Below are 13779 nucleotides of genomic sequence, written 5' to 3'. Positions count from 1 at the left end.
TTCATGGGATCTTTGCCTACTGCTCGAGTAAACCGTAGCCATCCGTTTGAACATACTGGCATTGATTACGCCGGGCCCTTCCTTGTAAAACTGCATCAAGGCCGAAACTCAAAATCAGTTAAGTGTTATATAGCTGTTTTTGTATGCATGGCTACTCGTGCCATTCACCTTGAGCTCGTCTCCAAATATGATACGGCTGCATTTTTGGCGGATCTAGCTCGTTTTACTTCACGTCGTGGTAAACCTGCGGTGATTCACTCGGATAATGGGTTAAACTTTCAAGGGGCAAATAAGGAATTGAAACTTGCATTCCGAGGCTCCCTGAAACATGCTCAATCCAAAGATTTTGAACCTATACGCGAAATAGAATGGAAATTTATTCCCGTGGCCACTCCTCATTGGGGTGGACTGTGGGAGAGCGGAGTACGAAGCGTAAAACATCATCTAAAGCGTATTCTCGGGACTTTTCTTCCTTCGTTCGAAGAAATGACCACATTGATTTGTCGTATTGAAGCCTGTTTAAACTCCAGATCTCTTTCTCGCTTACGCGATGACATTGGAAGCTTAGAATGTCTAACGCCAGGGCATTTCTTGGTTGGTCGCGCTTTACTCGCTCCACCCGAAATGTCCGTTCTAGATTTAAAGGAATCTACTCTAAATCGATGGCAGAAAATCACTCTGATTACCGAGCTTTTTTGGCAAAAATGGTCGGGCGAATATGTGCAATCATTACAATCTCGTCCAAAATGGCAAATCAAAAATAACGATTTTCGTGAGGGTGACATCGTTATAATTAAGACTCCAAACGCTCCACCTTGCAAATGGAACTTAGGCCAGTAGATAGGCTAGGATGGTTCTATGACCGCGTGGCGAGGGGGTCGGGGTCCCGCGGGGACAAGGGAAGTAGGGGAATTGCCCCCTCTCCTCGTGTGGTTGTGCGCATGCGGTTGTGCGCATTATCGCGTTCCCCCGACGTTAAACTCGTAGGGTACACAAGTGGCCTCCCCCCTCTTACGGTAAGCAGTGAACGCCTTAGAGAGAGAAGGAGAGAAACCGCCATGTGCGAGCCAAGAGAAGCAGTTGGTTACTTTAAACGATAAGACGCGTTACTTAATACATTATCGCGCTCTGCAACAATGTATGCGAAATGGACTCGTACTGGAAAGAGAAAGAGAGAAAGAACATTCGTAGAGAGCGATGCAGTGATCGCTCCCCCTTATTTATGTTACAGTATCTTTGACGATCGTCATATTCATTTGTATATCTATCGTCGCAGATACTTACCATCCGCTCTGTAATAAGAGCGGAGCCTACGTGACCTTAACTTCAGAAAAGTGGTTGGGACGTATGTGAAAAACACGACAACATTCAGAACAGTTTTCAAGCTGTAGATCCCCCTGGAATATTTCAGTCGAAGCATCGTCCGATGTCGGTTGAATGGAAATCTTCAAGGGTTTTATGTTATGATTTACATTTTTTTTTTCTTTTTTATTTGCAATACTTATATATTACAGGGTACAGTGGATTGGTGGAGAGGTAATTGAAGAAACACCAATGTAAGGGAAAAAGCCTTTCGGCATAAAAAACCCTCTTTATTGAAGTACAAATTTACTTATAAAAATATATAAATAAACCAGGAATTGTACGTCCTGTAGAATTCCAATAAAAACAGCAACAGCAACAGCAACAGCATCTATAATTAAAAAAAATTATTTAAGTAGCTTCTATACTACATTAAAAGCACTCTTTGTCGAACAAAAGTAGTACTACGATTTAATAAATCGCTGCGAGAGAAAAAGTGAATGCGAGATTCCTTCGCTATTAAGCCATTTTTTTTTTTTTTTTTTATATTTTATTAGTCTTTGACTTTTATTAACTCTTACCGATTTGGTGGTGGTGACTGTCTGTCATACAACCCACAAGCTCACATAGGCTGCATATTACGTAACCGTAATAACAATTGCCTCCTACGCGAGACTGCAGGTTGCTCCGCTGCAGGTTGGTCCGCTGCAGGTTGGTCCGCTGCAGGTTGCACCGCTGCGGGCGGCATCTGCAGGGCTACGGGCAGCGAATGTGGTCGCCGCAGTGGCTGCTGGTGCTGCTGCTGTTCAAGTATCAAGCGATACCCTCTTAGAACTGATTGCTGCTGCTGCTGCTGCTGCGGCTGCTGCTGCTGTTCTTCATTATGCCGAAATGGCCTTACTATTGCAACTGGTTTGCAATATTTTTTTTCTAAATCCTTTAATGTTAGTTTCTTGTCAGGTAAGCTTATTGGTCGTGTGGAACTCATGATGTCTCACTGAAGACTGAAGTGAAGAGTGCTCTCCTCTACGTATTCCAGATGAAGTTTACATATCTTTATCAATACATATTAGCTTTCTCTCTCCACTTCGGATGAAGTTTACATCTCATTATCAATGCGGAGAGAAGTTTATATCCATTTCTCAATACGTATTAGGTTTCTTTCCGTTAACTCCAGATGAATTAGTAAAAGGTATATTTACAATAATATTTTTCAATTTATTTGATAAAAGAAATAGTAGAGGTTAATTTACAATGATATTTTTTCAATTTGTTAGATAAAATAATTTAATAGTAAAAGAAAAAGAAATGTGGTGGTTCCTCTTCTTCTTCTCTCTTAGTCTGCTTTGAAGCAATATCTTTTTCCTCCTCCTCCTTCTCCACTACTTTTTTCTCCTCTTCCTTCTTCGTTTGCTTTGACTCAATATCTTTCTCCTCCTCCTCCTCCATTTTTTTCTCCTCTTCTTCTTCCTTCTTCATATCCTTTGACTCAATATCTTCCCTAGTCTCTTTCTCTTCGTCTTTCTTCACTTTATTTTAAAAATACAAACAGGTAATAATAATAATAATTATGAAAAGGTAAAAAAAAAAGATAAAATAAATACTTACATTCTTCCTCCTCTACTTTTTTCTCCTCTTCCTTCTTCGTCTGCTTTGACTCAATATCTTTTTCCTCCTCCTCTTCCTTCTTCGTCTCCTTTAACTCAATATCTTTTTCCTCAGCCTGTTTTTCTTCGTCTTTCTTCACTTTATTTAAAAAAAAAAAAAACAAAGAAACAAACAATAATTATGAAAAAAATGTAAAAATAAATACTTACAGTTTTTATGCAAATAAAGATGCAGTTTCCGTTCATACTCTTCGAAGTAACGATTGAAAAAATCGTTAATTCGATTGACGTATTCCTCTGTCAATTCTCTGGGAAGAGTGGGTGAAAGAGGAACAATATCCTCTTGAATCATGATTAATTTACACTTTTCGCAGCTCATTTTTTTTTCCTGTGTGCAGCACCGACAACGGTATAAGATTGAATGAAGAATTGAGGACTTGTGTTCTCCTCTTTATTTCTCTAAATAGTTTTTAAAGAATCACATATTTGCTTTTATCCACTTGGCAAAAACTGACACCTCCTCGTAAGGACAGTGGATACGTTCATTGTCCAAGTTCTTCTCTCGAACGTGTAAATTGCACGGAGTTTTTTCAAAATCATATAATTTAATTAAATCCTTAAACTTAGGACAACCATACACTTCTAAATTAATATTATCCACATTCATCCTATTCAATAGATTTTTTTCAATGTTCCCTCCCTTGTAGGCTACTACGGGATTCTCGCACGTTAGGCAACCTCTAATAAAATCTTCCACATCCTCCTGCTCGTATTTCTCGAATCCCGTATCACTATATTTTATACCATGAACCATATTGAGCAAATACCACACAGTTTTTTTGTCTTTCTCACTAAGATTTTTCATACTGTCACGCAAACGAAACGATGCGTAAGAAATTTGGTTACTTTTTAAATCAATTATAGCTATATCTTTATATTTAAGTTCTTTTTTATAAACTAAGAAACCTTCTACATCCATTATGTGAGTTATTCTATACATTGTTGCGCTCGTGCTATTCTCGATGAAGAAAAAAACTGAAATGAAACATTCGAAGAAATATCTCCGTAGAGAGAAAGATTTTATCGTTTCTTTAAAATATAAAGTTACATTTGATAAGAAGTCCTTTCTTTCTTAATCTCTAGAAGATATTTTTTTTCCTATTGTATTATACTGTGAAGAAACTATAGGTAACAATGGGGAAAAAATTTTCTTAGAAATTATCCCCTCCTTTTAAAAACATTAAATTTTAATACGTTATTTGTTCCCCTGTTGGAGGGGGAAAAAAATTTTCTTAAATGCGACAAAAAAAAGATCGTTCATTCTTGCATCGAGCGATTGACGACGACGACGACGACGACGACGACGACGACGATAATGACACCGACATTCGTTGATTTTCAAGGTTTTGTATTGACCGACAAGAGTTTTATAGTTAAAGAATTTGCGGTGTTGCGTAATAATGAAGTGTATCACAATGTATTTTCACCACCATTTCAAGAAGCTTGGTTGAGCGATCTCGAGAGAGAACAGAACGAGTAAGTATTTTTTTTTTAAAAATGTAATGTTTTGTATATAATTTTTTCTTTTTTAAAGTTGGCTTTATTTTAATCGACATGGATTCAATTGGACCGACGGTCATTCACCTTATTACAAGCATAAAGATGTAATAAGAAAGTATGTAACGTCGTACGAGGGAGAGGATTGGATTTTCGTGAAAGGACGGGAGAAATATGATTGGTTGAGAAAAATTTGCAACTTAGAAAATATATACAATGCGAAGGAGTGTGAGTGGGGTAAATTTAGTCTTGGATGGAGTAAAAATTTCGAACCACCGTTACCCAAGTGTATGAATCATTATGGTATATGTTCACTGCAAAATGTTTACTTTATGAAATCTGTATATGATCAATATATAAAGGAATAAAAGACTTCTGAAAAAAAAAAAAAAAAAAACAATGTATATCAATGTCAGTATGCATCTCGGACGAAACAATGGGATGTGTAGATACCCCTACTTCCATTCTCTATTCGATATATATAAGCGTTACTCTTCGCGAGAGACGCATTCGCAATTATTAATTTATTGTTGTTGTTGTTCACCGTATGACATAGTCATTTCTTTAAGAAACACACAAAATGTCGACGGAATTGCGAAGAAAATTTTTTACAATTAATAGTGCGAATGAGTACGACGCGTGGGTACTGGAATGTCGCGAGCATATTCGACGATTGAGCAGCGCGGATCAAGCTTTACCCGTTGGAACGCGTCAGAAGAATTTCGCCGAAATCGCGTGTATAAAGTGTCTGTTGCTACGAGCGCAGAGAGAATTGAATTATATTAAATCAGGGGCTGGTTGTAGCAATGACGTACAAGGACTTACCTGGGAGGAGCTTGATTCAGCGTTTCGAAGTCGAATATGCAGCGGCATGGTAGTTAATAGTAATTATATAGAGCCTAAGGATTTTTTAGTAGACGCGGAAGTATTAGTGCGTACGCGTATAGATAAGGTATTTGTTAGTGCAAATAGTGTTAAGGTTAATTGTGTATTTAACGGACAATTCATCTCTAAGGACCAGAGTGATGATAAAAACATTAGTACGACTAATGCTACATTGTATAAGACTGATAATTTTAGTGATTGGTATAGGAAAAACATTTTAGACGTTATTATACAAAAATTAAGTGAATTTCAAGAGCGTGATAGTGGATGGACTTTGCACAAAATTCATTATTTACTAGTTAACATTAATCGTTTTAACCCGTTCCACGCGGGTTGTAAAATTAATCTGCCATCCGCTATCACGAGTAGGAAAGCTCTGATAAATTTAGAAACCAGTGATAATGCATGTTTCGCGTGGTCCGTGACGGCGGCACTCTATCCGGCAAAACCTACGGCTAATCCAAAGCGCACGTCCTCTTATCCACATTTTCGGACGGTTTTAGACGTCGGTAGCCTAACCTTTCCGACTACGCTAAAACAGATTCCGAAATTCGAGGTGGATAACGACGTGTCGGTGAACATCTTCACCTTGGAGAATGAAGAGCAAAATAGCGACGCAAAAAGCAGAATTGTGCCTCTTCAGGTGACGAAGAAGAAGAGATCGAGGCATGCTAATCTTCTTCTCGTCAACGATGAACAGGGAGCTGCACATTTTATGTGCATAAGGAATCTCTCGAGACTGGTGCGAAGCCAATTCACCAAGAGAGAAAATGCTCATTATGTATGCGATCGGTATGTATTAATAATAATAATAATAATACTGAAAAAATACAAATATAACTGCATATGTTTTATATTAAATTTTTTAGATGTCTCCACTACTTCCGCACAGTGGAGAGGCTCGAGTCGCACGAGCAGGATTGCGCGCAGCTCAACGATAATCTCCGCTTGATGTTGCCGAGCAAAGCCGAGGATCGCTGGGTTTCCTTCAAGAACATCAAAAATGGGGAACGAGCGCCATTCGTCGTATACGCGGATCTCGAGTGCATATTATTGAAAGTTGAACAATCGAACAGTAGTAGTAGTAGTGATATTTATCAGAGACATGAACCTATTAGTGTAGGCTATTATTTAAAAAGTGCTCGCGATGCGTCACTCTCGAGGTACGACGCTCGTCGGGGTGCCGACTGCATCGAATGGTTCGTACGCGAGCTCGAGAACATTGCGCGCATCGCGAGCGAGACGCTAAGTACTATCGTGCCCATGCATAATCTTAGTTTTAGCGAACAATTGCGTCACTATAATGACCCCAATTGTCATATATGCAAAAAGCCGTTTCTTCCGAATCAACTACGAATTCGCGATCACGATCATCTGACCGGCAGATACAGAGGACCGGCTCACAATAATTGTAATTTAAATTTCAAAGATTCGCATGTCATTCCAGTAATTTTTCACAATTTATCCGGCTATGATTCGCATTTTATCTTCGAGACGATCGCTAATTTGTACGAGGGATCGGTACATCTGCTGCCTGTACATAAGGAAAAATACATTTCATTTACCAAATATTTGCGAAAATATAATATACAGTTGAGATTTATCGATTCGTTCAAATTTATGGCCTCCAGTTTGGACAAATTGAGCTCGTACTTGGCGGAATCTCAGCTGACAAATTTGAGGTCACAATTTTCGGAATTGAGCGTCGAGCAGTTCGACTTGCTTACGAGGAAAGGTATTTTTCCTTACGACTATGTAGATAGTGCGGCTAGATTGGAAGAGACGGCTTTACCACCGCGCCAGTCGTTTCACAACAGACTGACCGACAGCGATATCAGCGAGGAAGCATACAATCATGCCGTAGAGGTATGGACCAAATTCCACATGCGCACACTTGGGGAGTACAGTGACCTGTACTTGAAGACCGATGTCCTATTGTTGGCCGATGTTTTCGAAAGTTTTCGCGATAGTTGCATGCTAAATTATGAGTTGGATCCAGCCCATTATTATACGCTACCGGGCTTCACCTGGGACGCGATGTTGAAGCATACGGGAATCAGGCTGGAGCTTTTCACGGACGTGGATATGTTGCTGTTCGTAGAGCGCGGTATACGCGGTGGTTTGAGTCAGTGCTCCCATCGTTACGAGAGGGCCAACAATCGGTACATGCGGGACTACGATCCGGCGGAACCGTCGAAATATCTCATGTATTACGACGTAAACAATCTGTATGGGTGGGCAATGTGTCAGCCGCTGCCCACCCATGGATTCCTATGGATCGAGGACGCTGCCAATCTCGATGTCTCCGCTATACCCACGGATCATCCCGAGGGTTATATTTTGGAGGTCGATTTGGAGTATCCGCGCGAGCTTCACGACAAACACGCGGACCTACCGTTCTGCATGGTGCGCGAGAAACCGCCGGGCGCTAGCCAGGAGAAGCTGCTGGCCACTTTAAACGATAAGACCCGTTACGTAATACATTATCGCGCTCTGCAACAATGTATGCGTAATGGACTGGTACTGAAGCGTATACATCGTGGTTTAAAGTTTCAACAGTCCACCTGGCTACGCGATTACATCGAGCTGAACACGCGTTTGCGCACCGCGTCCACCAATGAATTTGAGACGAATCTCTTCAAATTGATGAACAACGCGGTTTTCGGTAAAACAATGGAGAACGTGAGGAATAGAGTTGACGTGAGGCTCGCAACCAAGTGGGAGGGAAGATACGGGGCGGAAAGCCTGATTTCCAAACCGAATTTTCACAGTCTCGCGATTTTCAAGGAGAATTTGGTCGCGATTCAATTATCGAAATTGTCCGCGAAATTTGATAAACCCATTTACGTGGGAATGAGTATTTTAGATATTTCAAAAATTTGCTTGTATGAATTTCACTATGACTATATGCTTCCTACATTCGGCGGTAAATGTAGAGCGATGTATACCGACACGGACAGTCTGATATACAGTGTCGAGTGCGACGACGTTTACTCGGTCATGAAACGCGATCTCGCGCGATTCGACACCAGCGATTATCCTGACGATAATCGGTATGACTTGCCACGCGTCAACAAAAAGATACCCGGTCTGATGAAGGACGAGAACAATGGTCGTATCATGACCGAGTTCGTAGGACTGAGGGCAAAAATGTATACTTTCAAGGTGCAGGACTGTGCGAGAATTACCAAAAAAGCCAAAGGTGTCAAAGGTTACGTTATCGATAGAAATATAACATTTGACGACTACAAGGATTGTTTGAACAATTTCACCGTACAGTCTCGCAGTCAAAATTTAATAAGATCGAAGCTGCACCGAGTTTTCTCGATCAGTCAGCGGAAGGTCGCCCTCAGTCCGTACGACGACAAGCGTTTCGTTACACCCGACACCGCGGCGACTCTACCCTGGGGACATTATAGTCTAAAATTATAATTTATTTATTGTTTTTATTTATTCGCTTTATTTAGTTATTTATGTATTTATTCTATATTTTGATACATCTTAATAAAAGTTTTTATAAAACATTGCTCTTATTTATCCAGGAATTGTGCGTACTGTCGAATCCCAGCCACTTAACGAACACTTTTTCGCCCTTTCTGCGCAATACTCTCTCCACCAGATACACATCGGGATTGATGGTTTTCGAAAGCTCGTATTCGTAAAATCCACCCAACAGTTGCGTGCCCCTGGAATCCTTGAGGAGATACGTAGCGGGATTGGTACTCTGCACTTTCGCCACCTCGAATATTTCGGTCGTCCAATTTGGCGTGTAGCCTTTGGCGAACATCTGCTTGTATTTACTGATTCGTACGAAATCGCCGACTTTGAACTTGGCACGACCTGCGACCTTGATGTTACTGTATACTGTCTTGAGTAGCTTATCTGCATGCTCGGGTTTCACATCCACGGGACGCATTCCCGTGGTACGATGCTTTCGCGCATTGTACGCGTCCACCAACTCTTGCAGCATAGCGCGCCACTTGTAATTACCGTTCAACGTAAATCGTTTCCACATTTCCGTCTTCAACGTACGATTCCAGCGCTCGACTATCGACGCTTTCATCACGCTGTAGGTCGAGTAGTGATTTATCCCGCGTTTCCTCATCAACGCCCGAAAGTCACTGTTGTAAAACTCCTTGCCGTTGTCGGTCTGTAAATTTTTCGGACATCTGCCGTACTTCAGTAGGATTCTCGTCATTGCCGTCGTCACTTCTCCGCCGCTCTTGGTCTTCAATGCCACCGCCCAAGCGTATTTTGAGAGGGTATCGATTACAGTGAGAATGTACTGGTGACCCGCATCGACGTAATTGCGCATATCAACAAGATCGGCCTGCCAGAGATCGTCGAAGCCGCGCACGATGACTCTTCTGCGTGGAAAATTTATCCTCGCCGGTGCGTGGAGCTCCTCCACCAACTGTATCTTTTCTTTGCTCATTTTTTTTTTTTTTTTCGAAATTCCTAATGAAAAGTGTTGCTAAGTATTGCTCTTTCCAGATCTCTTTTACTCACTTTATCATCCAATTTTTCGCAAATTGTTTGAAAAATTTGGTCCATCTTTTTCTCAAATTGTTCATTATGTGTATTCAATGCCATTGTCAGATATTGCTTGAATTCAAGCAGTAAATGCTCTAAATTGGGTTCGTGTTTCCTACTCTCACCATCCAGTCCAATTCCAAATTTATTTATCGACATTTCAAATGCACTACTTTGTATTTCAAAAATCAGTCTCTTTTTCCTCGCTATTATTCCTCTTTTTGATGGCTCGTAATGTCGAGAGTAAACATTCTACGATGTATGTTAAACAAATGCAAATTTCACAACAGCAGGAATCAGACATTTAATTTTTTTTTTTTTACCTCGTACTACCGAAAGACGTTGATATTACACTGAGGTAAGAGTGTAACGTGCAACTTTCTTTATACGATGAGATCCTCCTCGCGCAACTCCTCGATTATCGACTGTATCTCGTTGTGATGACTCGTATTACCGGCAGCCACCGACGCGATCAAAAGTCTCAAACGTTCGATCAATTCATTCGGATCGTTCCAATGTACGTAGTTGATTGGTCCCTCGGTGACACGCATTAGTCCTTTACCCCTTTTTTTTCGATGCTGTTGATGCTGCGCCTGACGGTTTACTTGCGCTCGACGGTTTACTTGCGCTAGACGGTTTACTTGCGCCCGATGTTGACGCGTCAGAAGTTGACGATTTTCTTGCGCGTGATGTTGATGGTAACCGATAAGGTGGTAAAATAGGTTTTCCCAATAGCAATGGTTTCATAATTTCTGTATATTTTTCACCTCTATTACCTTTGATTTGTTTTAGACTATCGTTTAACAGTTTATGCGCTTTAGTTTGATTGAGAATACTCTTGTATCGTTCCAAATCGTCGGGTTCTATAATGGCTCGATTGGGTTCTCTCATGAAAATTAGTTCATAAGTACCTCTTGTACCGGTGTATAACTTCTTATCGAGAATAATATCTCCCTCATGACTTATTTCAAATTTACATTTACCAAGCGTCAGTTGATCATCTTCATAACGAGGTCCAAAAGCATGATCAATCAAGTTCTCCCTATCAGTCAGAAGTAATTTAATATACTTGCCAGGGATCGGATGTAATTTAATATGTTGAAAGACATGTTGAAACAAGCCTGGTTCCTGTTTTTCATCAACATTTAATTTTTCTAGCAAACTTTTTTTTGAATCGGGCGACGGTTGATCGGTTATAGAAGACTCGTCGTCGTCGTCGTCGGTCATGAAATCCAATGGATTCGTAATAGTTTCACTAATATTACTACTACTAAGATTCTTTGCTCGTTTATGCGGTGTCGATGTGAAGTAGGCTCCCCTCTTCAATTTATCGTTGTATTTGACAAACGAACTATTATTATTATTATTTGTGTTATCCTCCGTTTGCGAAACGAGTTTCTTCAATGGTTCGACTATCGGCTTGAATGTCTCGTTCAAACTGCTCTCCATTATCGCCTTCTCCGATTTCAAGGCACGATGCTTGTCGCGAATGACCTCGCTCGTCTTGGCGATCCTCTTCAGAAGCGATTTTTCATCCATCGCGATGCTGTATAAAACAGCTTTCCCCCGAATTGAACGGTTTTTAACCGACCTGTTGCGATGCTGTATTCTCCCCGAACCGACACGGGTTTTAACCGACCTGACACGGTGATCCGAACAGCCTGCGCTCCAGTATCAAACTGACACTCAAGGCCGTGATCGTGAAACCTTACCGGCATGATTATCGACATTCACAAGGCCGAAACCTTACCGGCAAGGTCGAAACCTTACCGGCCTGACAAGACCGTTCACTCGATCGTGGCGTACTCGTTGAAACCTTTGCGATAACGACCGTTCCTCAGAGAGCTATCCTTGTCTATTACTAGGAAACCGTAATCGCGACTCCAACAGGTCGAACACAATGTGAGAAATTTCTCATACGACATATCACTGTTGACGTGATCGTTGAAAATATGCTTCAGATTAGTTCCATCCTGCTTAAATATTATTAGCAAGTTTGCGTTATCTCGTATCAGATGCTTCGGTATTTTCGCATAAGTCTGACAGAGGTAGAAACAATCGATGTTGGAATGTCTACCCATGCAAAAGTAGTCCCTTATATTGTCCTGCTTGTCGTTGGCCACATCGTCGAATATGAAAATGGAATTCGGCTTTGCATCCGCGACGTTCACAACCTCGCAATTGTTGGAAAATTGAAAGTAACCGATTTCCTCCGTTTCCTGCAGAAGCTGCTCCAGATATCGATACTTCGGTTGCTGCAGCGATTTCGAGTAGACGTACAGGTTCTCGAATCTCACACCGTGCGGACTCTCTATGAGGCTCAGCAGCACGTTTGTCTTACCGCAATTCGACGGACCGCAAACTATGCAGCGTATCGTAGATGGTAATAGCGATCCGTGACGTTTTTTTTTTATTTGCGCGGTAGCATTGTGAGCATCCAAATTTGTCACGCGAATAGTCGGCACGTGCTTCACGAAATGCATCCTCGCTATTGACCTTCGGCAACAGCCGTATCGTTCATTTATATTTCGCGATTCACGGAACTATTCGGTCAGTTGCCATTACGATGGCGTTCATGCTAGTCGTCGTCGATTCCCTGCATAACTTGACGAATCATCAGCTCGAACACATACCGAAGATCGTATTGCTCGAGTACTTTCCAGACAGTATCGCGAGTGTGTGGGAAAGATTACCTCGGCACATTCGCGCGGACTCGGATGTGCAGCAATATCAATATTGTTTGCAACACTACAATCTACCTGATACCACTCACCACGACGGACCACCGAGACGGATAAAAGACTGTTACGTTTGTCAGCAAGAGAAGCAGTTGCTCTAAATGTCTGGATCGTTCTTCAATAAAGTCTTGAAAAAATTGCCATTTGAGCTGCACGTGCCCGGTTACAATTATTGCGGACCCGGCACTCGACTTCGCGAAAGATTGGAGCGCGGCGATCGTGGTATAAATCCGCTGGACGAGGTCTGCCTCGATCACGACTTAGCATATTGGCACAACGAGGATCTACCGGAGCGTCATCAGGCCGATAAAGTGCTAGCGAGGAGAGCGCGTGAACGTATTAACGCAAGAGACGCGACCTTGGGTGAACGCGCGGTCGCCGCAGCCGTATGGGCATCGATGAATGCTAAGCGTAAACTTGGCTTGGGATTACATAATAATAATATTGTTGCGATGAAGAAAGCAGTAGCGGCTAAAAAAAAGAACAACAACAACAAGAAAAAAATTGGTATTACGAGGAAGAGAAGAATTCGAATGCCGAGGAAACGGGGTGGTATAATACCTATACTTCCACTACTAGGTGCAGTCGGAGCATTGGCAGGTGGAGCATCGGGTATAGCGAGTGCTGTAAACCGTGCAAAAGCTGAGAGAGAACGATTGCGGGAAATGCAACGTCACAATCGCGCGATGGAAGCGTCGCGCGAGAGAGGCCGAGGTCTTTATCTGAAACCGTACAAGCGAGTCGTCGGAGCGGGTATCCATGGAAAAAAAAAAAAAAAAAACAACAAAAAAAACGGTCGAGGAAGAAAATGAATGAGGGAAAATTTCGTCGTCGTCGCGATGCTCTCCCGGATTCAGGTCCTACTAGTAACGTACAATTGGCACTCATCTGCCGACGCATACCATACTTCCGTGGAGTCTTTATGCGCACATCTCTGCCGCTAGACGGACCGCGGTGCAACGAGTGCGCGATCGTGAATCTCGACGATCAATGCGGTCCTGGTACCCACTGGGTAGCCTACGTCAAGCGTAACGACATCGTCCTATACTTTGATTCCTTCGGAAATTTGAAACCGCCGAAAGAATGTGTGCGTTACTTTGGCCCTAATGTTACAATCTACTACAATCATGATCGATATCAATCGTACGATAAAAGCA

At 41.8% G+C, this 13779-nt stretch overlaps 1 protein-coding gene across 1 annotated transcript; it reads left to right on the top strand.

Annotated features, from left to right (window-relative positions):
• Positions 1-3: 3 nt before the first annotated feature.
• Positions 4-840, top strand: LOC136773587 (uncharacterized). The gene has a single exon (XM_066727367.1). It carries the CDS (start codon positions 4-6, stop codon positions 838-840), a length of 837 nt encoding a protein of 278 aa, XP_066583464.1.
• The last annotated feature ends 12939 nt before the right edge of the window (positions 841-13779 follow it).

The sequence above is a fragment of the Prorops nasuta genome, unplaced genomic scaffold, assembly GCF_024137725.1.
Source record: "Prorops nasuta isolate Cenicafe-Biocafe unplaced genomic scaffold, Cenicafe_Pnas_1.2 PNAS00001, whole genome shotgun sequence".
Taxonomy (NCBI): domain Eukaryota; kingdom Metazoa; phylum Arthropoda; class Insecta; order Hymenoptera; family Bethylidae; genus Prorops; species Prorops nasuta.
The sequence above is the reverse complement of the archived record's forward strand: the minus strand, read 5'-3'. Positions and strand labels throughout refer to the sequence as shown.